Source organism: Pygocentrus nattereri, chromosome 11 (genome assembly GCF_015220715.1).
Source record: "Pygocentrus nattereri isolate fPygNat1 chromosome 11, fPygNat1.pri, whole genome shotgun sequence".
NCBI lineage: Eukaryota > Metazoa > Chordata > Actinopteri > Characiformes > Serrasalmidae > Pygocentrus > Pygocentrus nattereri.
This window is the reverse complement of record NC_051221.1, coordinates 36721864-36748930: the sequence shown is the minus strand read 5'-3', so window position 1 is coordinate 36748930 and position 27067 is coordinate 36721864. Positions and strand designations below refer to the sequence as shown.

Here is a 27067-nt window from a genome sequence, read left to right as displayed (position 1 = left end):
CCATAGTCCTACATAAGCAGCATGAGAGGAATCTGAGCAATCTGAATCTGATCTGCACCCTCTTGTGGGTTCAGGGTGTGTACTGATGCTGATGACCGGTGACGCTGTTGTTTCTCTGGTTATTGTGGTTTAAATATTCAATATTTCAACACAGAATTTTAGGTACGAAGGCTGGTTTGTGCACTACTGTTGTCCTCTGTCTTTTGGAGTATAAGTGGATTATTGTTTTTAGGTTAACCTTTTGGCCAAATTACATTGGAGAAAAAGTTATAATTTGTAGGTTTTTGTGATATTGTGACACTTTAAAAACTAAAAGGAATCAAAAAATGTATTCAGACTATTCACAATCAGAGTTAATTATCACTCAGTGAAGATGTTGCGGATCCCGAAGGAAAGAGTGTGTTTGCAACGGGAATTAAGATGCTGGTAAAGTTTTTTTGGTTAGGGCTACGTGATATGGACAAAATACTGCATTGCGACGAATGCCGTTGCGGTGCAACCACTGCAGTGTTACAGAGGACTAGCAAAACCTGTAATGTGTTGTTAGTTTAATGCTAGCCGGAACAGCATTTTACAGACTTTGCACACTTATTGATATTTCCGAATGAGTTCTTGGTTTCTGTCACATCGCAAACTCCCACATTCTGTAGTAAGACAATAACAGTTTACTTAAATGTCTTGGTGTGGTTGTTGCAGAGCAGCTCCTGCACTGTACTAACATGTTACTATTCTGATACAGATGATGTAGTTGAAACGAACAGATCTGCTGTTTGTTCTGTTTTACCTGCTGCACTGTTTATTTAGACAAAAAAGAGAGATAAAATATTCCCATCTGAAGCAGCCACACTGCCTCTGACGCGAGTCGGATGCGTGATAGTACTTAGATAAGGATAATTTTACTTACAGCTTGAAATGATTGATCAATTGTGTCATGCCTTCGTGGTATACCAACCATTTTCTTATAAAAGAAAAAATCACAGGCATTTTCTTATTGTCTGATAATACCTGATCGCCTAATAAATTGCTCCGACACGTGGTTTCTTTCTGAGGCGTCTGTGCTCTTTTAGCTGGAGTTATTGCACTCTGAGGCGAGGTGATGTGGATGCCTGGCATGAATTTATGATGCGTTCAACTAAAACAAAAAAAAAAAAAATTTATTTATTTTTAGTATTTTCCATATATTTAAATAGAGTATTCAAATTATTCAGGTCAGATATAATTCACTTTAACACTAACGTTACATATAAATAACATGCCTATATTTTGGCTAACTGAGTGAAATTTGCTTTAGTTTACTGCATACATTGTGTATCACAAGTACAAAATATTAACAGCAGAAATTAGACTGGTAGGCTAGTTTCATGTCATAAATCAGAAAGTTTCCATAGCACTTTTTACACAGCGGTCGTGAGTGAAGAGCATCGGGGAGTATTTTGGACATGCTTTGAGGGTTGTGCCATTTACAGCAAGTGGCAAAAAAACCTCAAAGCTTAAAATTTTACATCATGTGCAAATGACTGCTACTGCCACTTTGGTCAGTAAAAATGGCTACACTGATTAGCACAAACGTGCACTTCAAACATCAGTGGTGCACCACAGAATCACATTGGTTCTTGCTTGTGGTTCAGATGTGTTTTACTTGACATATAAAACAAAAAAAGAAATAAAAAGCTCATAAGATTGTTGTGGTAATCATTGCAGTCCTAATTACAATTATCCTACCACATACTGAGATTGCAATATACTCTATAATATGTTAGGTACATTAGCAAACCATTGATGTGATGCTGTTAAAGTGTGACCTCTTTAGGCACACAATAAAACATTTCATGATTTAGTTAGAGGCTCATGTGGATATTGCTGGCTGCAATATTGATATTGCAAAAGCTGATGTCGTGTTACATGATTAAGAAACATGATTTTGAACAGCACGACTCTATACTAGTATGTATGAGCGTAGTGGTCTATGTGTATATACAAGGCTAAGAACTGGGGGCTGTCGTATTAACTGGGACTTCTTTGATTGCTGATAGGCTTGATCTCTTTAATTAAAGTCTTTTAATGAGGTTATGTTGTTGCTGAGATAAGGCTGTCTGAAGGTTATCCCAAAGCATTGAGTGAAAGCTACCCCATCTGGCTTCAACCTGATTGTACCCCTGACCTCACCATCAGCTCAACACAGATACACCACATGATGATTCCTCAAACATGCATGATGTGTGTAGAAGTATGCAACGTCCATTTTACTCAGGCTCAGCGAACAGCAACTCGGTCCCCATCTTTCACTGTCACAAAATATTAAATATGTTTCTATCCTCCGCTCTGTAGAGGGCGCTCTTGGAGCAGAAGCAGCGGCGGAAGCGACAGGAGCCCTTGATGGTACAGCCAAATCCAGAGGCGCGACCTCGACGCTCTCGGCCCCGTCGCAGTGAAGAGCAAGCACCACTCGTTGAGTCTCGTCTCAGCATAACAAGTGACGTCATCCTTGATGGTGAGAAAAAGGGGAGGGGCCTGGGACAAAACAAAATACAAAAAAGATAGATAGATAGATAGATAGATAGATAGATAGATAGATAGATACTTTATTGATCCCGAAGAAAATTTAGCAAGAGAACAGCTTTAGGAGGAAACGATGTCTATCAGGAGTTGCTAGTTTATTAAGTACAATTAACCTGTATTAAGATGCACTGACCATTTTATCAGGTGAAGAGTTACTGATTGTAGCCGATCTGTTTCTGCACAATTTATCAGCCACCCATCTTTTTTACATCGGAAAGGGAATGCCATGGAACCACTGCTTACCAGATATGATTAGGTGGTGGCTCATCCTCAGCACAACATGTTAGTGGCCTGGTAGCCTGTATTGCACTTGCGCAGCAGTTACAGTGTTTCAAAGGTGCATGAGTCAAAATTGAAAACACATGAACCTCTAGCAGTTTAATAGGTGAACTACCTTCCTGTCCATCAACACAAAACAAACCCGTAGACTCAATGTTGGCCAGCGTCGAGTTCATTTAGAGCTTGCCAGCATTACCAAGCATTGTGAGACTTTACTTTCTAGTGATGAGGTAGGCTGTCCTTCTTCATTATTTACATATAGATGATAAAAATTTGTCATTATGCTAACATTGCTTGAGAAATACTCGATATAACCTATGTCTCAATAGATCACAGTGGAGTTGAGTGCAGTTATTTTCATAGCTACAGTTTCACAAGAATTTCAACTTCACGATATGGTGAACACCATGGCTATCAGCTAATGTATCTCAGTGTGGTTGTGGTTGCTTTCAGGAGCCTAGCTTAAAGATATGTGCATCAAGGGAGCTATAATACTGCTCTCACCCTTGCAAAGTATTGATCCTTTCTACTTGGTAAATCATAATGACATACCATTACATTACACTTATTCAGAGAGATTTTTTCATCTAATAATGCAAAACAAGTACTTTCCAAATGTATAGCAGTGACGATTGGCCTCTTTGTGTGTCTCTTTTGTCCACAAAAATTGCAAAGTTATAAGCCTATAAACATTTGGCATTCGGTTCATGCCGATTTACTGCTTGAGAATAGTTAAGAGTGACTTTGTTGTGCTGCTTTTCATCGTAATGAACTATAATAAGGCAATATCACCTCTACAGCAGTGTTTAAGGTGGTCTGAATAAGAAGCCAACTTTAACCTTGTCTAGTTAGCTGTGATGCCTGCACAGGAGGTTGATTCAGTTGACTAGTATTATATACATACTTCGTATAGATATATAGATAGTTCGTCCAATTAATTATTTTACCTGCCTCTCTGAGTGATGGTGATGTATCATCTACTTAATAAGAAATGTAAAGTGAGCCAGTCTAACAGTGCAGGTCTTTATATGAATTGTGTTTACATATAAGTCGAGGAGGTAAGTTGCTAATGGTTCGTCCAACCTTATCCCCATCGGATGTTATGATTCTAAATTTGAAAAGCTTCTTGTGTTGATTCTTCTTTTGTTAGGAGTTTTGGCAGCACAGCACATTTTCCTCCATAATGTTAGGCAACAGAGTTTGTTAACCAGATTTTGCCATGTTTTTCAGAAGCTGCAGATGGAGATGGGGCAGAGTAATGTGGTTAGGGGGTCTTATATAAGACCAACAGGAGGTCAGCGTAAAACACAGACAATCCCTCCGCTCTGCCCTGCAGTTTTACAAATGATGCTTTTGCTAAAACGGTTAAATTTTTATCATGCTCTACATATTTATTTTCCAGGTTTTTTGTACACATGATAAAAGAGATACATTGGCTAATGCATCTTTAAACATTGTATACACTTATTGTCACCCAGCTTGTTGAGTATATAGCTCATTTTATCCATGCTTAGTTTGTGTTACTCATCCTCTAGTGCTTCATCAGTAGTCAGTTCCTGACCTCAAGACCACTGTCAGCTGTATATTTTTGTTTAGTTTACTATTCTTGACCCAGCAGTGACTCCAGAAAGGCTGCTGAGCCACACACATTTACATGCCACTGGCATGTTGATATCACTACTGGGCTAAGAACGGTGCTAAGAAAGGGGGTGCTGAGGGTGCAGCAGCATCCCGAGTATTCAGGATTGACTGCTACTGCTAAAAATAATAATAGTAATAAAGAAAATCTTAATTTTAAAATAATTTGAGCCCAGTAAAGACCTGTGCGTGCTTGTTTCTGAGTGTTTTTTAAATATATATTTCAGAAACCGTGCACCGTTTCGATTCGCAGGGCCTGTTAAAACACAAACAGGGAAAGTGTATGAAGAGCAGTAGGCTATTTCTGAGCCACAAAGCTACATAATGCAGCTTTTAACTTAAAGATTACTTTAATCTAGTTTAAAAATGGTCTAATATTGAATACATTTAGTTTTTTATCAACCATTTTATCTTCTGCTCTGCGTTCAAGTTTTGACTGTGGGTGTGACACAATTTGTCACCGCACCACATATAAACAATCTGAATGGTCATCCCTCAGCTCATTTACCTAAAGTCCCTCCAGTACTAGCAGAGTGGGCAAGTTTGATTTGTTAGTTAGGTGTATATTATTGTCTCTTCCCACATTATTGCATGTTATGGTACTGTTTGCAAATGAAAAAAGACCAGTCACATGTATATATGCTGCTTAAAATGTCAGCACCGTCTTCCTGTGTCCTTCTCTGCCGCCAAAATAATAGCTGGTCAGCAGTGATCCTGTGGTGGTCCAGTGTAGCTGATGCCTTTTGCAAAAACAAATGGTTATTGTAGAACTGCAAAGTGCACCTATATGGCAGCTAAATGATCATGATTTTTGTCTTGTTGATTTTCTAAGTGAAAATAAGTTAACGCATCCTCTACAGAGAACACACTTCATCAAATTTTAATGCAAAATTACTATTTATTTGCTGAATTTAACATATTGGGGAAAAAAAAACAACATATGGAACATTTTATATTTTATGTTTACATCTTTTCCCAATATGTTAAACTGTATAAAGCACTAAACTGATAGATGTTAATAATATAAAACTGATAGATGAATGTCATATGTAAGTTTGTTCCTTGTAAAGTTCTAGTTTCACTCAATAAAACTCGTAAATTGGCCAAGGGCCAACAAGCGTATCTACACTGTAGGTTCACCAAACAAATTTGAACTCGGTGTGTATTGAAGAAAAGTCTATTAAGCTGAAGACTTGGAGGGAGAAGACTGTGCCCTGGCATATAGAAATAATGTCAGTTATTACAGTTTTCGATGGTGCTGAGGCACAGATGAGAAATCTCTGAAATATTCTTTAATGTTACGAGCTAGCAGCAGCATTTGGAAAGTTCAGAAGTCTTGAGCCTTTGATAGGTCAGTATGACTTGACCAAGATTATTATTAACTCATGACATCCAGTGTCATATCTTGACCCTGTTTGAAGTTACAGGAGCTTGATGGAATTGTCATTCAAAGTCAGTAAAGGACAGACGACAGCAGTAGAGATATAGAAAGCAGTGCTGAGCGCTGAGTGTTGAGCAGGTTTACCGACAGCAGCTGCTGTAGCCTGGCGCAAGCTGAGGATTTGCTGCAGTTTGTGGTGGGAGGATGATGGTGATACCCTCTACCTCGGTTAGGCCCACAGGCAGCGAGCACAAGAGCTTTAATCTCAATCAGACTGGATCACCACGTCCCACTCAGTTTGAAAGGTAGAGCTGGAGGGATTGAAGAAAGAAACAAAAAAAAAGAGGAATTTGGTTAGAGTGCTTTGAGGCTGCTTTTCCCAGCGGGGGTGGTTTTAGGATGAGCTTCACAGTGAGATCTGGGTTCATGCTTTAGTAACTTAACAGTCTCTGCACTACCAGCTCCTTCCACATTAAATGCCAGTAAATGACAGGGTTGTTTGTGTACAGAATTTGTATGCCTTTGTTTGCACTTTTGTGTGTGTGTGTGTGTGTATGGAAAGTTTTGAAGGTGTTTGCTGTAGTGGTGGAAACTCCTTGGTAGGCAGCCTTTGGGAGAGAGAGGCCTTTCAGGGAGACAGAGTGCACAAGAAAGGGGTTGTTCAACACACTCACAGCTAATCCCTTCAGCAAATATGAGCAACATAGCTCATGCTGTACATACACAAACCACACACAGTGAAAACTCAATGGAACTGAATGAACATGCTTTGATGTTATTATGATGTTGTTAACTCTTAATATCCAGTAACTTCTATGAATTTTTCAGACTAGGGTGCACGTAATGAATGTTTATGGCTGATTTTCATTTCATTAAATTGGCAAATTATTTATTTTTTTCAAAACTCACACTGTGTGGGCTATTTGAACACATGAAACACTCTCAAAATTTTTCAAGGAATATTCCATTGTTTTTCAACATGACTTTTATCACCAGCGCACCACAATAATTTTTATGCATTTCTCTCTGCGTAAAAGAAAAAAACAGAAATTTGTTATACTATATAGTAGAAACGTTTGGGCAGTTACTAAATTCTGTCAGTAAACGTTTGAAAGATGTAACTGAAACTATAACCTCTAAGTCTAGTTTAGTTCTAGGAAACCTTTTGTGGGCTGGAGGTTAGGGAACCAGCCCTGTAACCGAAAGGTTGCCAGGTTTGATCCCCTTGGCTGACAGTCCATGACTGACATGCCCTTGAGCAAGGTACCAAACCCCCAATTGCAAGTGTTCTCACTGCCCCCTAGTGTGTTCACTAGTGTGCATGTATGTGGGTGTTTCACTGCACGGATGGGTTAAATGCAGAAGTCTAATTCCACAGCTGGCTGATGGTTCTTAATTCCTCAGTGAAAAAGCAATTCTTAAAAATACTTAAGGTGAAGCTTTTCTGCTGTCCATGCATAATCAGGTGGGAACCTGTGAGGAACTTCAGTTTACTTGGAGATAAATGGCAGTAAGCTTGCAGTGTGGGCTGGTTGTTTACCACTATGTTGGTATAGAATTACCTCTGGAAATTTAGTCCCACCTCTGAAATAACAAGTTATATAGATCAAGAGTTTAACTTAGAAGTACCTTTGATTCAGTACGTGTATTACAAAGTTTACTGATGCAATTCAGCACCTAGCTATCAGCTTGTATTGTGAGTCACGAGTCAACAGGATTTTTGTTCTTTTTTTAAATGCAGATAAACATTGTTATTTTTATTTTCTGTTTTTGCAATTTTATTACCGTAGCACATTGATTGCCACTGAGGTTTTTCTTTTTACTCGTGCCACATAATATTTTGTTGTTTTGATTCACATCAACACAGTTTACGAGGAAAACATTAAAGAGTATCAGTAGTTAAAAGTAGTACTAAAAAAAGTAATATCAATGATAGGAAATGTGGACATATTGTGATAAAGAGAATTAGAGTAAAAAAATGAAAACTTTAAAATAGAAAAAAAAAAATCAACTTTAAAATAGAAAAATGAAAGATTCTGAATTATCTACTAAATGATATGAATGTTTTTTTGTGTGATGTTACAGGTAGTAATGACAGGTTGAACAGTGGTAGATTAGAAGGGTCTAACCATTTAGATTAGTTTAGATACCGTTTAGATAGATGTTTTCTCTCCTAGCATCACAGAGAGGCCGGGCGATGGTGCTAAAAGTGTCTGGTTTCTCAGCAGGTATTGATGGGCCGGCAGCTTTCCTGACCTCAGAGGCTCCTGATCTGGGTACAAAGATCCAGGTGCTCTCAGTCAGCCAGCCGCAGAAACCTTCTCCCCCTCCCGCCGAGGAGCCTGAGAGAGATGGAGACACAGACACGCTGCTGGAGCCTAAAACAGATATACACACACTGCTACAGAGACGTGGTGAGTACAGATACACACATGCACTTCAACAATGGAGTCAAAACAGACATACAGACAGACACAAACAATGACTCCTACAGTCTCACAGTAGTTTACATAGGAACCCACTGGGCCCTGCACTGCCTGCGTGCCAGTGTTTGCTTTAGGGTGAACTGAGTGAGTCAGTGAGCTCTGCTCTCTGTCATTTACTCAGCTCTCCACTGAGGACGCTCAGAGTGGGCAGCTGAATCTTAAAATACCTCAAATAACACTACACTGTACTGTACAGGGCATAATATTATTTTCCCAGTCTATGTGTAGAGCACTATTTGTACATCCAGTAGCTTGGTATTTTGAGCTGAACTTATTTTCTAAAGGGGATTCTACCAATTTTTCAAAATTTCTGCATAATGAAATAGTTTAATTGTGGTATGTGAACAAAGTAAACAAAGTCAGAATGGTTTAAATCTAAAATTTACTTTTAATTTATTTACTATCCAAAACTATCAATGAACCTATACGTCTTCAGAATTCGTACATGTTCTGTTGCTAATGGTAACATAGTAAAATTAAAATTATTTTCTTTAGATATTATTTTTATTTTTAATGCCCTGCATGTAGCTCTCTCCCATGAATACTTTTTAGGCCAAATGCTTCTCAAAACTATCATAAAATATTGTCTCAGGCATTATGCAGAATAGGCATAACCATTCATATAATTACTTCTGTGAAGTAGTTTTTACAGGCATTAAAGTTCTCACATGTCTTCTCTCCTCAAATCACTACCACTGTGAGCATTTCTGACTCAATAAAATAGCACATTTTATTCCGCATCAGTGATAGTGTCTCCTGTCCTGTTTGTTTATAAGTAATCCATGTCATCTGAACAGCCTACAACAGCCTGTACATGCACACAAGTGAGGACTTGCAGGGCATTTTTGTGATAGCTGATGCAGAAATGCAGAAACGCAGTGATAGCTGATGTAGAAAATATATCCTTCCTTTGGTCATGTGTTCACTGGAGGCACATTCAAGACACGTGGAAATGCCAGGTGGCTTTACATCTCGCTGTGCACCTCTGATCAGATTACTCGAGACAGATGTTAATGCCAAGCGTGAACAGGGCCAGAGAGATCGCCTTTTTACTAGACACGTGAACTGTTTAAAATCTGTCCACTGTAGCTGTAATGTGCACAGATCCCTTCCACTGTCTCTGAAGTAAATCTGTTCTGTTATGGAATGCTTTCATCAGGCCTTCATCATCATATTAAAGGTCCGTGGGCACAGTTTAGCAGGCTCTTCTGTTTTTTCCATTTTCGTTGGTCAGGGAAATTTGTATGTCATCACAGCAGGTTATCTGAGGGCTGTGATGAAGGCATAATAACTGTAGTGTGTGCATGTCACTATAATAACTTTTTTTTGCATAACTGGAGCTTGTGGCCTACGAAACTAAATTAGACTATCTAAACATCTGTCATTGGATATAGACAGTTATTATATTGCCCTGGCAGACTTGAAAATTGTTTATGGAACATTTTTATCAAGTGTAAAAGCTTGAGCGCCACTGGTCAAATTATGTTTTGTTGATTTTCAAAGTGAAAATAAGTCAACACATCCTCTACTGAGAACACATGTCTGCACATTTTGATGCACGATTACTGTTTATTTGCTGACTTTACCATATTAGTAAACAAATATAAAAAGTGTCAGGTACAAAGTTTATGGTTTAAATGTAAAATATATTCACAAGAAAAGCTGGCTGGCAGCTAAATAACAATTAAAGCTTGTCCAAAGTAATGGTTGCTAAGCAGTGATCGCAGGAAAAAAGAATAGATGCTCACAAATTAAGTGTTGACTGTGGGATGTTGACTGGGTGTAATTCAATGCCATGGATGAAATTAGTTAAATCGCATTTTAATCGCTGTGCTGCTAAAGTTCCCACTGGAAAATCAAAGCAGCTGTGTAGATTTTGCCAGTTGTTCATGCCTGATGGCTCAGGCACCTTTCTGGACCTGGTCTTTCATGTTCCTATGTTGAGATTAATAAGTCTCTGAATCGGTTTCATGTTGTCAGGTCTCTCGGGCAGCATGAACTATGATGAAGTCAGTGACGATGATGATGATGAAGCAGAAGATCGAGTCCGCTCACTTTCTCCTAACACGGAGTCCACACGTCCAGCTTCTGCCTCCAGCACTAAGTCCAGCACGGTAAGACTCCTGACTTCACATTTACTGAGATCACTCTCAGAACCCTGTGTTGTTTCAGCGATTAAGCTTGGTGCAATGTCTCTGTCCTCATCAGGAGTGTGTAACGGTGGGATCGCCCATGGCAGAGGGCCCCTCCATCGAGGTGGATAACCTGGAGGAGTTTGTGCTGCGGCCGGCTCCTCGGGGTGTTACGGTCAAGTGCCGTATCACACGGGATAAGAAGGGCATGGACCGAGGCCTCTACCCAACGTACTTCATGCACCTGGAGCGAGAAGATGGAAAGAAGGTCAGAGATTGACCCTGCTGAACTCTTTGTTTCCTCTCACTTACAGCCAAACTCGTTCTCACCTCTCTCTACCTGTCTTTCTTTCTCAGCTCTTCCTGCTGGCTGGGAGAAAGAGAAAAAAGAGCAAGACCTCAAACTATCTGATCTCAGTGGATGCCACTGACCTGTCTCGAGAGGGAGAGAGTTTTGTGGGGAAACTAAGGTGTGTAAAGGCTTTTGCCAAAAGAGATACATGTTTATAGTGTCTCTCTCTCTCTATCATTACTTGCTCACTCTTCTGTTTGCCAGCCTCGTAAAGGTGGCAAATATGTGACATTACAATACTTGAAGGAAGTTTTATGATACCTTACATATATCATGATACTTGTTTCCCTGAGGTTCAGTACAGAGAAATACACCATTTCTTACATGGTTGCAGTTGTGTTAAAATTGATAAAAACGTGAATGTTTGGTGCTCTTCCAGTGTAGAAGTTTTAAAATATGTTTATCTGGGTACAAAGTGCTTGTTTAGTCATAAAAACACTTATTAGAATAAATACAAATGAAAATAATAAAATAAGTCGTGATTTTACGTATATCAGTGTGTTTGTTCGATCCTTTTCAAACCTCTCCTCATTGCAGTATCATTTGTGGTTGTCATCCAGTTTGGCTAATCAGTGCTTCATCAAGTTAAATTGCATGCTGATCATGAAATTAAACAAAATTCATGTGAAGGCTGGAGTCATCCAGGAGAAATCTGGAACCTGTATGTTGTCATATTGCCTCATAATCAGCTCATTTTTGTTTTATCTCATCATACAGACCAAGTTCAGCTCATTAACTAATTAACGTCCATTATATGCTATGTCAGGTGTGTCAAAGAAGGGAAAACACAAAAATGTGCAGACTGAGGGTTCTCCAGGAGGACTTGAAAGCCCATCACCTTCACTCCGTATCATGTAGTTTTATGGTTCTCTGTATCTGCCGTAGGTCAAATCTGATGGGTACTAAGTTCACGGTGTATGATAATGGCACAAACCCTAGCAAAAACCCTGGGGCTTTGCTAGAAGAGAGCAACACGCGGCAGGAGCTAGCAGCTATATGCTATGTAAGTACATATAGACACTCACACATGTTCTTATTAGAACTGCATCGCATGACAGCTGAGTGAGCATGTGTTTTACCTGTTTTCTCTGTAGGAGACAAATGTTCTAGGGTTTAAAGGACCACGCAAAATGACCGTCGTCATCCCTGGGATGAATATGAACTTTGAGCGCGTTCCTGTACGCCCCACTAACGTAAGTCTGATTAACAGCATAGCTTTATTCCAGTCAGTCTGCTCTTCACTGCTGATGAGTACATAATCTCTCACAGTTCTCATCTTCTCCCAGATGTTTTTCATGGATTTGTGTGTTCTTGATGAATGTAGTGTAAGGAATGATGTGTGTTTATATCTGTGTGTGTTTTTTTCCTTTATGCATTTACTGTTAACAGGATCAGGAGTCTTTATTGAATAAATGGCAGAGTCGTGCTTTGGACAATCTGATCGAGTTACATAACAAAGCACCAGTGTGGAATGATGACACTCAGTCTTATGTGCTAAACTTCCATGGAAGGGTCACACAGGCATCTGTCAAAAACTTCCAGATCGTCCATGACAACGATCGTGAGTTCACTAACAATTACTCATTTGTAGAAGATTTCTAGATACTTTGTTTTTCAGTCTTTACCTTCCCTTCCTCTCTCTCTCTTTTCACACCCTCAACAAACACGATATGGCCAAGAGTATGTGGACACACCTCCTAATGATTGAGTTCATGTGTTTCAACCACACCCATCGCTAATATATAATATCAAGCCTCCCTCTGGTGCTGTTTCTCAGTCTCTACCCTTTAGTCCTAGTGAAGGATAATGTTAATGCTTCAGCATACAAAGACATTTTAGACAATTGTGTACCTCCAGCTTTGAGGGAAACATTTGGGTAAGACAAGTTTGGTGTGGAGGAGCTCCAGTGGCTTTCACAGAGCCATGACTCAACCCAACTGAATGTCTGACCCTCATTTAAAATGTATGAACAGATTTATAGACCTAATCTACCAAAAGTTTACACTTTTACCACTTCTTTAACAAAAATGAGCAGAAACATTTCTTAGGACAGTTTGCAAAATCAGAGCGCTGTTAGCTTTATTTGTTTTGGGGAAGGCCCATTCCTGTTCCAGCATGTCTTTGCTCCTGTGCACAAAGCGAGCTCCATAAAGACCTGGTTTGATGAAGTTGGCCTGGAGAAACTCTAATGGCCTGTAAGGAGCCCTTACCTCAACCCCACTGAACACCTTTGGGATAAATTGGCACATTGATGGCAAGCCAGACCTTCTTATTCAACATCATTGCTTTTTAACCGAATGGACACAAATTCCTACAGACACAAAATTATGAGTAAATCCCAGAATTCCCAGAAGAGTGTAGGTTGTTATAGCTGCAAAGGGGAGGAACTCAATATTAATGCCATGGCTTTGGAATGGGATATCTAACAAACATAGATGTGATGGTTAAGTGTCTACAAACTTTTGGCCATATTGTGTATTTCGCTTTGTCTTTGTAGTTTGTCATTCTCATGTTTGTTTACATTTTGAGGCCATTTTTCTCTGCTTGTGTCTCTCCAGCGGACTACATTGTGATGCAGTTTGGCCGCGTGGCTGAGGACGTGTTCACATTGGACTATAACTATCCCATGTGTGCTCTGCAAGCATTTGCAATCGGCCTGTCCAGCTTTGACAGCAAACTTGCTTGCGAGTGACTCTACCGCCCCCTCGCCCAGAAACACTCCTTTACTGTGGAACCATCAGGACCCTAACATAGCTTCCCTAACTGGAAATTTCTTTCTCCTAATCATCTACCCTATTTGGTACAGCAGAGCTCACCTCTTTCCCTTTCCTGGATCTCCTCCCACCCAGCTCCTTCCTATCTAATCATTACTTGTGGTGGAGTGCCCTGTACAGGGAAGAAACCCAAAGCAGCACAAAAGACATAGAGCATCTGCTGTAACCATAAAAACCCCCTCCTGTTTTCTCAACAGCAACAGTTCAGGAAAAAATAAAAAAGGCATAGTTATCATCAGATTGAATTCTGAGAAAAGGCTACTGTTGATTTTTTTTTAGCCTCAGATCTGTAAAATCTGGCATAGCATCCATATGGCAGAAGTAAATAGGAGGTTTCACTGTGACAACAGTGTTCTGAAGAGGAGGAAGGAAGAGATTTATTAGTGAAAATATATGGACATATATTTAGAAGGGAACTCATTCAGTCTAATTTCTGTTGTGATATACATAAACACGTGACATCATTCCTTTGTGTTGACTCATCGTCGTGTTGTTTTACTCCAGCATGTCCTGCGAAATGAAGTTTAGGTCACAACTGAACAATGGTGAAGGGACAATGATATTTTGGTTCCAGCAAAAGGACAGTAAAGTTACACTTAAAGAGTGGCAAAGGGACAATGACCGTTGGGATGGTGCTTCGTTTTTAATACATTTTGATTGGTGTTGTATAGCTGTTGAGTCACATTTGTTTTTAAATGTGTTCCTTTTTTAAAGCTGGTTTTTGTGTTGTTGACGGATATTTTTTATCAGTGTCAGACTGTGGTTTTGCATGTGGCTTGATGTCTGTTTTAAATTGTGTAGCAGTGCTGGAGCCCTTTCCTTCCTTTGCAAACTGAAGATGACTCACTGCTGTTTCAGCCTTCGAATTCTGTTGTCTGGGGAACACTTGCACTACATGTTGAAGCTGATTAAGCAGCCTCGGGTTCCTTAACTAGACACCACTAGCTTCAGAGATAAATGATAAATGTGTTCCTTTCCTTGGCCTTCCATTCCACAGCCTGTTTGTTTTTATTTATTTAATTCCCTCAAGTAGGTTAAATGGTGACAGCCCCTCATATTGCAGAGTGAAATTGTGCTTATCATTTAAACGTTTGTGTGGCCTTGGTATTTTTTTATGGTAAAACAGTGCAATGATGCTTCCCTTGTGAAATGGAAACACAAAATGAGAAAACTATTTTGATAATAATGACTGGTGAGTGGAGTTTAAATTGCCTTAATATGTTCATGTAGAGTATGAAGAAGGTCTGGATGCAGGGTCAGTTGATAAGCGAGTCCATATTATGGGAGGATTAAAGCACATTTCTCCCTGTCTAGTTAGAAACGTCTGCAATCCTGGCTTGTGTGTGCGTTTACATCTTGTACTGTATGTGCTTAAGCAGCCAACAGTTTACTGGAAATAAAAGGAAAACCTATTTTTTCCCATTTTAAATTTACTTGGAGTGAAGTAATGTTTGCAGAAGTTCTATTTTAATTATGAAATGAGGGCCTTCAGTTTTTCAACTGAATTTGAGGTCTGATTATCAGAAAGGGTACGTTGACATCGAGATTTTACTAACTTGCAGAAAAAATATGTAAATAAAATGTCAGTAAAGAGTCTTATCTGCATATTTTAGTCCAAATACAAAGTTTAACAAATCACGATTCTCTGATGGTTTTTTCGTTGTCTATTTGCACCATGAACATTTAAAAAAAAGACACTTTAAGGCACACATCAGCTTTATTTTGTAGGGTTGGAACACTCACAAAGAATCTCATTCCCAGCTTTTTTTAAAACCAATTTTTGTCCCTAATTCTGTTGTGGCCCATTCCATCTGCTAGCTAGGTCTCCCCTTATCATAGGCTGCTATTAAGCTGAAAGGGTAAATTCCAGTCCATGCTTCTTTGGAGACTCCAATGCATCTTTTCAAGTGCTAATGCAAGACCACCAGACAGCTCAATGCACTTGGAAGAGAATGTTAACTGCCAATTCTGTTACATCAGCTAACACACATATTTGCTGGCTTGCATCGCAGAGTGATGGGGGAGATGGAGGGCCATCCTACTCGCCCACCCACAAAAAAAAAATACTGGGACCCAACCTGAAAATTCTAAAGCATTATGTTGCCTTGTTGAATAATGAAAAAATAAATGATTTCATTGATTTTAAATTCATTTTTTCATTCAAGGAAAACTTCAAAATGAAAGAGATGCAGCAGCAGTATGACAAGCCCGTTTTTTCTCATTTAAAAAAAGTGAGTCATAAATATTGATCAACACATGTAGACACCTTGCAGTAATGAGAGTAAGAACAGTGAAAATTGGCATTATAAATTTTGCAAATATTTCTTTCCCTGTGTAATGCTTATGACACAATGAAATATATGGACATTTTAAGGCGGTTTTGTGACATCATGACCCAATCATACTTTTTTGGACTCCCAGCTACAGATTCCTGTGGCATCAACAAGCATTGAACTTACAAATGAGCCAAAGCTTTTTTTCAGATTTTTAAAATTTTTCTTCTAATTTTTAATATGCAGCTAAGATGATTTCTTGCTCATCTTTGAACCTTTCCCAATCCTGGTGCTGGAGGCCCACTCCCCAGCCCTTGTTAAGAGTTTTCCCTGCTTTCAAGGCACCTTATCCAACTAATTAGCTCATTAAGCCCTTACTGAGTTAAAGTGGCTGCATTTACACAGGGAAAGTACTAAAATGCAGGGTCTCCAGTACTAGTGTTGGAAAACACTGGTAAAAATTGAGGTTGATGCCACCTTGTGGCATGTTAGGAAACGGCAGCATTAGCTCCTATTTATGATATGCGCAGTGGGGAGATGGTGCTTGCAGTATTAAAGTATGGAAATAGTGCTTCTTCAAATGTATCAGTGAAGGTAAACAGAGTAGGACCTTTGGACGGGTCAGAGAAGCTGATGATTCCTTTATCATAGTCCAGATGCACTCTGATGACCCGTAGCTTCTCTGGCAGCTTGAGCTCCCTCCGAGACTTTATCCCGATCCGATATTTCCCACTGATGAATCGAATGCTCCATATTCCACTTGAAGGATCCATCTTTAGCAGCTTCTTCCTCTCCACAGACTGCTTGACCATTCCTATGGTCCAGTGGTCATTGTCTCCCACCTCCACGTCCCAGCAGTGGAGGCCTGATCTGAAGCCCTGAGAGCCCAGCACTCCTACATATAGTCTCTCTGGGTCATCAGCTACATCCAGCTTCTGCTCCACAAAAAACAAGCTGCTCAGGTCCTCCGACACCACCAGCTTATTAGAGGCCGTGTTTGGGTCCAGAGTCACCGATTTGGGAGCTGAAAGGAGAAAAGATTAAGATTAAGTGACCCTTATTAGTCCCACAATGGGGAAATTTCACCTCCGTATTTAACCCATCCGTGAAGTGAAACACCACATACACACTAGTGAGCACACACACACTAGGGGGCAGTGAGCACACTTGCCCGGAGCGGTGGGCAGCCCAATACCACAGCGCCCGGGGGGCAGTTGGGGGTTAGGTGTCTTGCTCAAGGACACCTCAGTCATGTGCTGTCGGCTCTGGGGATTAAACTGGCGACCTTCCGGTCATGAGGCTGGATCCCTAACCTCCAGCCCACGACTGCCCCAAAAACGTGGAATACCGTCTATAAAAGCTTTTTAGCTAACTTTTTGGATTTAGATGACTTTGAGATTAGGAAATAGAAGCTGTGAATTAGGCACTGGGTAGCAGCAGTGTGGAAGGTGAGTGATACTTACGGTCATGGAGCAGTTCACATATCTTTGCCCGTAAATTGAGGTTCACGATTCCCAAATGTTTTGCTGTATCTATTCCTGAGATCATGTTAGGCTCTGGGAGAGCACTCCTAGCTGGACTGAAACACAAGGTGAACAGAATGCTCTGATACACATCTTGGACACTCTTATCTGACAAAGAAAAAAACATTTGACAATCGACCGGCCAGAAGTTAGCAAGCTTTTGAGATCTTACTGACTAACTGGATGACTAATCAGGTAATATTTAAGGGTCAGTCTAGGTGACATCATTAAGCACATCCCAGTTGAGGTTTGCTTATACTCATATTCCTGAATACTTTCAGGAAATCATTTCTTTCTGGCCAATACTGCAAAAGTGCCTAAAGTTTTGGGCTTGAATCTTCATCAGAAGTAAAATAAATTGTGGATATGACCTTATATTTTGCCTGGAGTGCACAGGAAACAGATATAAACCTTTGATAAGCAGCTTGTTTTGAACTATTGATTGACGCATGAAATGTTAAAATTGTTTTCTTTGGTTTAATAAAGTGTAATGTGTAAAACAAGGTTAAATAAATGTCTTTCATCTCTAAGCCATAGAGAAAGGATATCTGTTGAATTCCACATAAATGCATTCCACAAACATTGATGCCCCACTTCCTTATCACCTGTCAGGCAGACGGACAGTCTGATATAAACTTCTGTCTGATATGTAGAAGCAAATTACTGCAAACATTCAAACTCTACACAGTAATTCACCACTTTCAGTCTGATTTTTTCAGACATTGCAGTTTGTTAAATACTATAACTGGACAGCACAAATTTCACAAGAATATCGATAGCTGGATCACACAGATAGTCATTAATATATTAGTAAGGCCAAATGCTTGATTTTTTTTTTTCTTCCAGATTTTCTACAAGCCATAAAATAGCAATCAAGCTATGTAGCATCCACTTAAAACCTTCAGCAAAAGAGTTATCCCTCATGTGAGGCAATGTTAATTGTGGTAAAATAGTTTTAAATTTGAAGGGAAAAAAGTTCTTTAGAGACTATTTTGTCTGAAATATATCTCCACCATGAATGTGGAGGTGACGATGTGTCAGGCGACATATTTATAACCACTTCATACAGTAACTGTTTTATTCCAAATCAAACCACTCTGACTAACTCTCAACTTCTTCAGAATCAGAATCACTTGAGTGGTGAGTGCACACATGCATGACATGTACGCCACTGAGCAGATCAGACAAGCACAGACTGTTAACAACCATTTAACTAAAGGAAAATAAAAAAAAAAGTGAAAAACAAAAATCTCTGATTTAATTCTGCAGAATGTTGAAAAAAAAAATCAGTGTCATTTCCTTTTAAGCAAATCTGAGATTGTAATGCAGGAACTTTTGCTGATATGTGGTGATTTGGAGGTGGATTTGACTTTAAAGAACCAGTCAGGTGTAGATGAGTGAACAGACAAACTCACTCACCTGTAGTGGCCATTAGCATAGTTCTGTAAAAAGATGATAGTCATTAAAAACACAGCACATAATATCTGGTATTCATAATCTGTGGCTACAAAGAGAAGACTGAGTCTGTGTTTATATTAGATGTAATAAATCTCAGTTACACTCAAGGTGGCGTGTCCAAGCAGCACAATTGTTAGAACCTGTCAAAAGCTGTTGTGAACGAGGCAAGAATGTTGCTGATTCAACTTCCAGACCCAACCCTGGCTGGAGGTGTCTGTTGACTGGCTGATGGCAAATATACACTCACCGGCCACTTTATTAGATACAATAAAGGTTCAATTGCTTGTTAACACAAATAGCTGATCAGCCAATCACATGGCCGCAACTCAGTGCATTTAGGCATGTAGAGGTGGTCAAGACAACTTGCTGAAGTGCAGACCGAGCATCAGAATGGGGGAAGAAAGGGGATTTCAGTGACTTTGAACGTGGCGTGGTTGTTGGTGCCAGATGGGCTGGTCTGAGTATTTCAGAAACTGCTGATCTACTGGGATTTTCACACTCAACCATCTCTAGGGTTCACAGAGAACGGTCCGAAAAAGAGGAAATATCCAGTGAGCGGTCAGCTGTGTGGACGAAAATGCCTTGTTGATGTGAGAGGTAAGAGGAGAATGGGCAGACTGGTTCCAGATGATAGAAAGGCAGCAGGAACTCAAATAACCACTTGTTACAACCAAGGAATGCAGAATGCCATCTCGGAGCGCACAACACGTCGAACCTTGAAGAAGATGGGCTACAGCAGCAGAAGACCACACCAGGTGCCACTCCTGTCAGCTAAGAACAGGAAACCGAGACTACAATCCACACGGGATCAATGAAATTGGACAACAGAAGATTGGAAAAATGTTTCCTGGTGTGACGAGTCTCGATTTCAGCGGCGACATTCAGACATTCATGTTGGCGTAACCAACATGAAAGCCTGGATCCATCCTGCGTTGTATCAAGGGTTCAGGCTGGTGGTGGTGGTGTGATGGTGTGGGGGATATTTTCCTGGCACACTTTGGACCCCTAAGTACTAATGACCACAGTATACCCATCTTCTGATGGCCACTTCCAGCAGTATAATGCACCATGTCACAAAGCTCATATCATCTCAAATGGGTTTCTTGAACATGACAATGAGTTCACTGTACTCCAATGGCCTCCACAGTCACCAGATCTCAATCCAATAGAGCACCTTTGGGATGTGGTGGAACAGGAGATTCACATCATACATGTGCAGCTGACAACTGCGTGATGCTATCATGTCAATATGAACCAAAATCTCTGAGGAATGTTTCCAACACCTTGTTGAAAGTATGCCATGAAGAATTAAAGCGGTTCTGAAGGCAAAAGGGGGTCCAACCTTTTACTAGCACCTTTTATGTAACTAATAAAGTGGCTGGTGAGTTTATACTCCTTAATTATTTTACTCCACAATCCTTAGGAGGCATATTTTCCTGAACAACTGAGAAAAAAAATTCATATTATTTTTAAGCAAAAAAGTTGCCATAGTTTAACATACAATTATCTAGAAAGTACAATATTAACACTTGTGTTCTGATGGATTTTTCATTCACAGCAGGGACGTGTTCAAAGCCATCTGTACAGACACCAGTTAGAGGGTCAGACCGTAACCACAGAGCTGATCCTCGGCCGCTCCTACCTGGAGGAAAGTGATGTCGTCTATCTCCATCTCCTGGTTGATCATTTTTAGGGTCATGGACAGGTTTGAGATTTCATATGACAACTTCTCAATCCTGTTTTTGGTTTTCTTATATTTCTTCAGCTCTTCCTCTCTCAGGGCACCAATCCTGGCCTCCTCTTCCTCTCTGAGGAACTGATGGAGGCTGTCAAACTCCTGCCTGAGGATCTTCTCCACACTCTGCCTCTCCTCCTGAAAACAGAACACAGAGTTTAACTGATCCACATACGTTTGTGCCTGTATGAGTGAATAGAAGTGAACTCTTTGATATAAAGTTGTGTGCAAAAGTTTTGTTTAATCTTCTAAAAGAAAGTATGTCACATCCTCAACAGAGGACTTTTGCACATTTTAACACACAATTACTGTTTATTTGTTGTATATAATATTGTGGGGAAATATAAAATGCAATAGTTATGGTACATTTTAAATGACATTTTCCCCCCAATATGTTCAACTCCACAAACGGAAACTGTGTGCAAAAATGTTTTTAAAAATGGCATTTAAATGTGTTCTCTGCAGGGGTGTAGCCAGAACTTTCACGATGGGGTCGCCAGGTGAGATCCAGTGAATTTATTGGGGTGGCAAAGGAAAAAAATGATACAGCAGTCAAAGTTTTTCTTTGTGTATTTTAAAATTCATATAATATACTCAATACGACTCCTGATTCAGTTTAGGCCCATTTGGAGCAAACAGCCTCTGGCTGGGTGATGAGCTGAACTACGTTCTGTGTGAATGTTTTCCAATTCACCTCACATACATTTAGCCTGAACACATGGAACCAGTTGGAAAAAGAATGACAATAATCACGATAAATGATTACAGCCACGTCATTTTGGATAGTTAAGATAAGATAAGATAAGCTTTTATTATCCCACTGGGGGAAATTTGCATTGTTACAGCAGAACACACAGTAAGCAGATAAAGAGCAGTAAGTACACAAATATTTGCATCATACAAAACACAAAATAAGATTATTCTATAGAAATAAATAAATAAATAAACAAGGCATCTGTTAGCAGAAAAATATAAAAACTAAAAATAGAATTTTTAAGATTCAAATTTAAGATTAAGTGACCCTTATTAGTCCCACAATGGGGAAATTTCAACTCCGCATTTAACCTATCCGTGAAGTGAAACACCACATACACACTAGTGAGCACACACACACTAGGGGGCAGTGAGCACACTTGCCCGGAGCGGTGGGCAGCCCAATCCGCAGCGCCCGGGGAGCAGTTGGGGGTTAGGTGTCTTGCTCAAGGACACCTCAGTCATGTGCTGTCGGCTCTGGGGATCGAACCGGCGACCTTCCGGTCATGAGGCTGGATCCCTAACCTCCAGCCCACGACTGCCCCCAAGTTTACACAGTTTACAGTTTACACATGCAGCTGTATGGATATTGCACATTTCTGAGCAGGTACTGACTGGATATTGCACAGAAATTGTAGATATTGCACAGCAATGATTACAGATATTGCAAAGAACTTGTGTATGTATTGCACTTGTACCAATCTATCAGCAGCAGATATTGCACATTAATCAGAGGTAGGAGAAGATATAGGTTTATGTGGTGTGTTCATGATAGAGTGCTCTATGGTAGAGTGATGTGTGAAGCCACAGTGTGTTTATGACGGAGAGTGTCTGAGTCTCTGCTTGGGGAGGTTTTGGTTGTAGAGCCGAACAGCAGTGGGGAGAAAGGAACTTACACATTACTTTAGCCTATTTCATGTATTCAGCACAAAGCAGCGCTGTAGAGGAAACATAGTGGTCAGACTTCTGTGTTGATTTTAATCTTTAAAAATAGTTCTTTTCATATCTCTAGTGACTGCTTTATTGATGATGGCTCACTTTCCCTTTGGGGAGGCCAGAGGGGTGACCAAGCTTCCCCTGTCTCCACTCCTGGTTCCCTGTAGAGGACGTGTTACTTATTTTCACTTCGAAAGTCAACAAAACATATGTCTGTACCTACCTTTACAGCCTCTGCCAAGATTTGATAATCTGCCACAGACTTCTTCAGGATTTGAAGGTTCTGCAGCATACCTGACACCCCTGACTTCACCTCTGCCTGTGGTAAAACACATGACCTCATTGTAAATCAGTCATTCTTTGCACTTCATTGCAGGCAAAGTGAAATACGAGGAACTGTGTAAGAACTGCATAATCTGACCTCAACATAGAAACAGTCGTCTCTTATAGTCTCACCAGCACTTAACAGATAATAATGTCTGTACCTCATCTGTAATAAACTGTATTTTTGTCATTTGAAGAGCCTCTAGTCAGGGAGCATCTGTCACCCACAATCCAGTTATTCCAGTTCGTCACTCAGTGCAAATCCGTTAGTCATCTTAATCTGCTACTGCCTTGGGCGTGTCAGCTACAAGGACCAGCAACAGTGTGGAAAAGGCCTAACTAGCTCCTGTTCTGTATTCCTGTTCCACATGGCATCTCTCTGCATCACCACAACAATCTGAGGATTAGAAAAGTCCGATGTGCATACACGGAAATGGAACACAGTATGACAGGCCCAGCTGTAGCTCTGGAGCTCTGCCAGACCCAGTCGGTTTACAGTGCCTACACATTTACACTCCATGGACCAGGACCCAACCTTAGAGGTTTTTACTTTGTTATATTATATCAGGACGATTAAAAACAGCAGTTAAAAGTGTTCCTTTATTTTAAGATCAAGACTTTTTTGCTCAAATGAAGGTAGAATTTTTCACAATTTAAGGTCAAAAACGATGGAAAGGCGCAGTTAGAGGGATTTACAGTAATAATCACTGATTTCACGGAACACTGATTTGTCCACCCAGCCCGTTTACGCCAGATCTGATCAAACACTTAAAAAACAGGTTTCAGCCTAATGAAAATCTGTTTCTGCTCGTCAATGTACTGAAGCATCCTCTGAATCTGACAGCTGTATTTGGGAATTTACTAACATCTTTTCTTTGCATCTCCAAACCCAGTCAAGCCTGTTACGGTCAGTCTTCTTAAAATATCCACACATGAGTATGATTCACAGGAAATGACATTGTCTAGTGACCCCTTGTTCCTACCGCAGTGTCATGCTTATTTGCTGTACTGTACAGGTAATCATTACGAACGTTCATCATCTGTTATATTTTGTAAATAATATTGTTTATAGTATATTTCATAGTACATCTACTTGACCTGCATGCATACAGACATAAATATCTACATACATACAGATATCCACACACCTCATACGCATATCTCCAGAGCTCCTTTCACATTGATTGTTTTATTAGTATTAGTCTTTAAGGGATTTTACCTTCTCTTAGTTTAATACTTGCGGTAACAGTCTGTGTGGTCTGTTTAGTATGTTACGTCATACATGTGTGACTCACCAAGACAGACTCCTTGTACGTGTTACACACTTGGTGAAAATAAGTGATTCTGCTTTAAAAGTATTATCAAAGGCTTAATTTCACTGGGTTCTGTACCCACATAGCCTGTGTGTTCCAGGGATCTGTCCTAAATGTATGCTTTTAATTTTAGTGCCCTTGAGGTTTCTCGCCCTATGGGTCCACGTTGTTGATGTCAGCCACGTGTTTGAACAGAACCTAACCTTTCCGAAACCTTAACACTACCTTTAATGAAAAGATGGTGGTGTTTAACACTCAGCTTTAAATTAGCTACTGAACTGCCAGGGGATACAATTCTAGGGAGAGAATTGCGTGTTGTGTTTTGGTCTAGACCACGTGCTTTCTTTGTTTTGTGTCTCAGTCCAGCCCCCCTGTTGTCTGACTGCACCCCTGATCATTGCAACCTGTGATTCAACCCGTGTCTTGAATCAATCCCTACTCAGCCCTCATGTATTTAAGCCCTGTGTTTTCGTCTTTGTTGGATATGTAAGTGCTGGATGTTTGTATGTTTCATGTACTGATTGGAGTGTTTTTGTTCTTCTTGCCACCGTTGTCTTTTGCCTGTGTTCTTTTTGTCATGTCTGACCCTCATTATCTCCGTGTTGGCTATATGAACCTGGAACATTTCGACCATGACCTGGCTTTGCCCTCAATAAATCTCGCTTATCTCAGCGCATGTGACCGCCTCATCGCTCCACATTTACATTTACAGCATTTAGCAGACACTCTTTTCCAGAGTGACTTACAAAAAGTGCTTTGTCAATCTAGAGAAAGTATCTTTGCTAGTTACCAATAGCTTAGAGAAAGAGACAGTCCTGAGCTCAGATACTGCTAGAAACAAAATGTCACTGCAGACACTGAGAGAAAAAGAAACAGAGTTGAACGCAGAACTCTGTGCCATTCAATGCAATACAATAACAATAAGATACAGTACAATAAACTACACTACACAGTGAAGTACAATAAAATAAGTGCAGCTAATAACCAGCTCACATCACACATGGGGTTTGCTGAAATGTAAAGGACAATTCTTTTTACAGAAATAAACAGTTAAAAGGCACATATCCTACATTTTTCTTGTATTTTATTTCTTTTCAGTTGAGGCTCAACATAACATTAGCACAGTTTTATGTGCTAAAATGGTCATAATCCTATTTTACAACCTCTCTTTATCCATTAGAATTAAACAGGCTGACTTGGTTACTGTGTCTTTAAGACTGACATTAGATCATGTGATAGATGTGATAGATATGATCCAATATCATATCAGTATTGTGCCTCATTTAAAAGCACTCGCAGCAGAAACACTCATAACTTATAACTTCAGCATCAGTGGGCGGGGCTAAACTCCCATAGCCTGAATGGGCAGTTAAATGTAAATGAGCTGGTTCATTAAATTCAAAGGTGTTTTGGCAAATATATTTTACGTTTTAAAACTTTGAAAATGTTTACATACTACTTGGAGCACCTTTATTAAAAACAAACAAAAAAATAAAACGAGAGATCTAGTTTTTAATGATAGGTGCCCTTTAAAGGATTCTACAGCACACGTTTTTCACTATGTTATTGAGTGAAGGGACAGAGGGTCAGTAGGCGTTCATTTCTCGGGGGGGGGGGGGGGGGCTAACCCCTCCATGCCCCAAAATCTGCACTTGAGCAGCTAAGAGTGAGTGAGGGAGTTAAAAGCGAGGTTCATAAAGTGCCTCGCATTTGAAAAGAAAGCAGGTACCATGTCCATTCTGGACAGAAGCTTCACTGCCTCTAACCACGTTCTCACCTTCAGCTCCTGCACTGCCTCCACAATGGGAGCACACTGATGATTTTTATGCTTCTTTGAGGTGTAACACACCACGCAGACGGGCTGCTTATCTTCAAAGCAGAAGAGCTTGAGCTTCTCGTCGTGCTCAGGGCACATGTCGCCTGCTGGAGTTGCCATTTCTCTGCTTTTAAAGTTCTCACAGAGGCTGGAGAAGGCCAGGCTCCTGGTGGGCTCGTCCCGTGAACACTCCTTCCTGCAGACTGGACAGAGCAGCACCTCCTGAATGCTCCAGTACTGCTGCAGACACTCCTCACAGAAGCTGTGACTGCATTTCAGAGCCACGGGGTCTTTAAACACAGCACAGCAGATCGGACAGCTGACGCTCTCCTCCGAAATGGACACTTTGGTAGTAGCCATGCTGCAGTATTACAGTCGGGGTGACCGATCGACCTCAGCGCTCGACTCTCTGGACCTCGACCTGAACCGCTCCAGTTCCTGCTTTAACGCCGAGCCCTCTTTCAGACCTACCCCTAATGCAGTGCTGGTCCCAGCATGCACCTCCTTGTGCACTGACTCCGCTCTCTCCGCCCCTTTCAGCGGCGTGGTCTCCTAAACCGGGGGGGAGGGTTGACTTCCTGATTCTCCCGCTACATCAGGAACACGACTGCAGAACGCCAGAGGGCGTGCGCGAGCAAATCGGGCAAAAACTAAGAGTTCAGATATTTCCTCATTCCCGCCTTATCCAGAACCTTCCTCCAGTTTTAGACCGTAGAATTATGCACTCCACTAGAAAAGGAAAGAAAAATGTCTATGTTTCTAATTGTAATTAGTTAGGACTACTGCTACTGAGTGCTGAACCGTTACCATTATAACTGATTAGTTAGGACTACTGCTACTGAGTGCTGAACGGTTACCATTATAACTGATTAGTTAGGACTACTGCTACTGAGTGCTGAACAGTTACCATTATAACTGATTAGTTAGGACTACTGCTACTGAGTGCTGAACCGTTACCATTATAACTGATTAGTTAGGACTACTGCTACTGAGTGCTGAACGGTTACCATTATAACTGATTAGTTAGGACTACTGCTACTGAGTGCTGAACCATTACCATTATAACTGATTAGTTAGGACTAATGCTACTGAGTGCTGAACCGTTACCATTATAACTGATTAGTTAGGACTACTGCTACTGAGTGCTGAACGGTTACCATTATAACTGATTAGTTAGGACTACTGCTACTGAGTGCTGAACAGTTACCATTACTGCTACTGAGTGCTGAACAGTTACCATTACTGCTACTGAGTGCTGAACGGTTACCATTATAACTGATTAGTTAGGACTACTGCTACTGAGTGCTGAACAGTTACCATTATAACTGATTAGTT

At 40.4% G+C, this 27067-nt stretch overlaps 2 protein-coding genes across 4 annotated transcripts in view; one reads left to right on the top strand and one right to left on the bottom strand.

The window, feature by feature from the left end:
- zmp:0000000711 (tubby-related protein 3) overlaps positions 1 to 15236 on the top strand; it is a 33374-nt gene extending 18138 nt beyond the window's left edge. For 2 of the 3 annotated variants that reach the window (XM_017683084.2, XM_017683086.2), the window contains 9 exons: positions 2329 to 2491; positions 8083 to 8271; positions 10324 to 10457; positions 10552 to 10743; positions 10833 to 10945; positions 11713 to 11830; positions 11922 to 12020; positions 12217 to 12388; positions 13386 to 15236. In XM_017683084.2, the coding sequence (XP_017538573.1) occupies positions 2329 to 2491; positions 8083 to 8271; positions 10324 to 10457; positions 10552 to 10743; positions 10833 to 10945; positions 11713 to 11830; positions 11922 to 12020; positions 12217 to 12388; positions 13386 to 13519 (1314 nt within the window). In that variant the 3' untranslated portion in view covers positions 13520 to 15236. The remainder of the gene's footprint in view (positions 1 to 2328; positions 2492 to 8082; positions 8272 to 10323; positions 10458 to 10551; positions 10744 to 10832; positions 10946 to 11712; positions 11831 to 11921; positions 12021 to 12216; positions 12389 to 13385) is intronic. The other variant, XM_017683085.2, reaches the window with a different exon arrangement.
- Positions 15237 to 15299: 63 nt separating this feature from the next.
- Positions 15300 to 26229, bottom strand: LOC108411500 (nuclear factor 7, brain-like). The gene is made up of 6 exons (XM_017683087.2): positions 25694 to 26229; positions 22503 to 22598; positions 20498 to 20728; positions 18817 to 18839; positions 17338 to 17453; positions 15300 to 16898 (listed from the first exon to the last, which is right to left on the bottom strand). Exons 1-6 carry the CDS (start codon positions 26090 to 26092, stop codon positions 16390 to 16392), a joined length of 1374 nt encoding a protein of 457 aa, XP_017538576.1. The 5' UTR covers positions 26093 to 26229; the 3' UTR covers positions 15300 to 16389.
- Between the last annotated feature and the right edge of the window lie 838 nt (positions 26230 to 27067).

Excerpts from the sequence above, each read along its gene's own strand:
- LOC108411500 (XM_017683087.2), bottom strand. The coding sequence starts at position 26,092 with ATGGCTACTACCAAAGTGTCCATTTCGGAGGAGAGCGTCAGCTGTCCG. Across the intron at positions 20,729-22,502 it reads TCTTGGCAGAGGCTGTAAAG|GAGGAGAGGCAGAGTGTGGA; the intron begins GTAGGTACAGAC and ends TTCTGTTTTCAG. Across the intron at positions 18,840-20,497 it reads ACGACATCACTTTCCTCCAG|AACTATGCTAATGGCCACTA; the intron begins GTAGGAGCGGCC and ends ATCTTTTTACAG.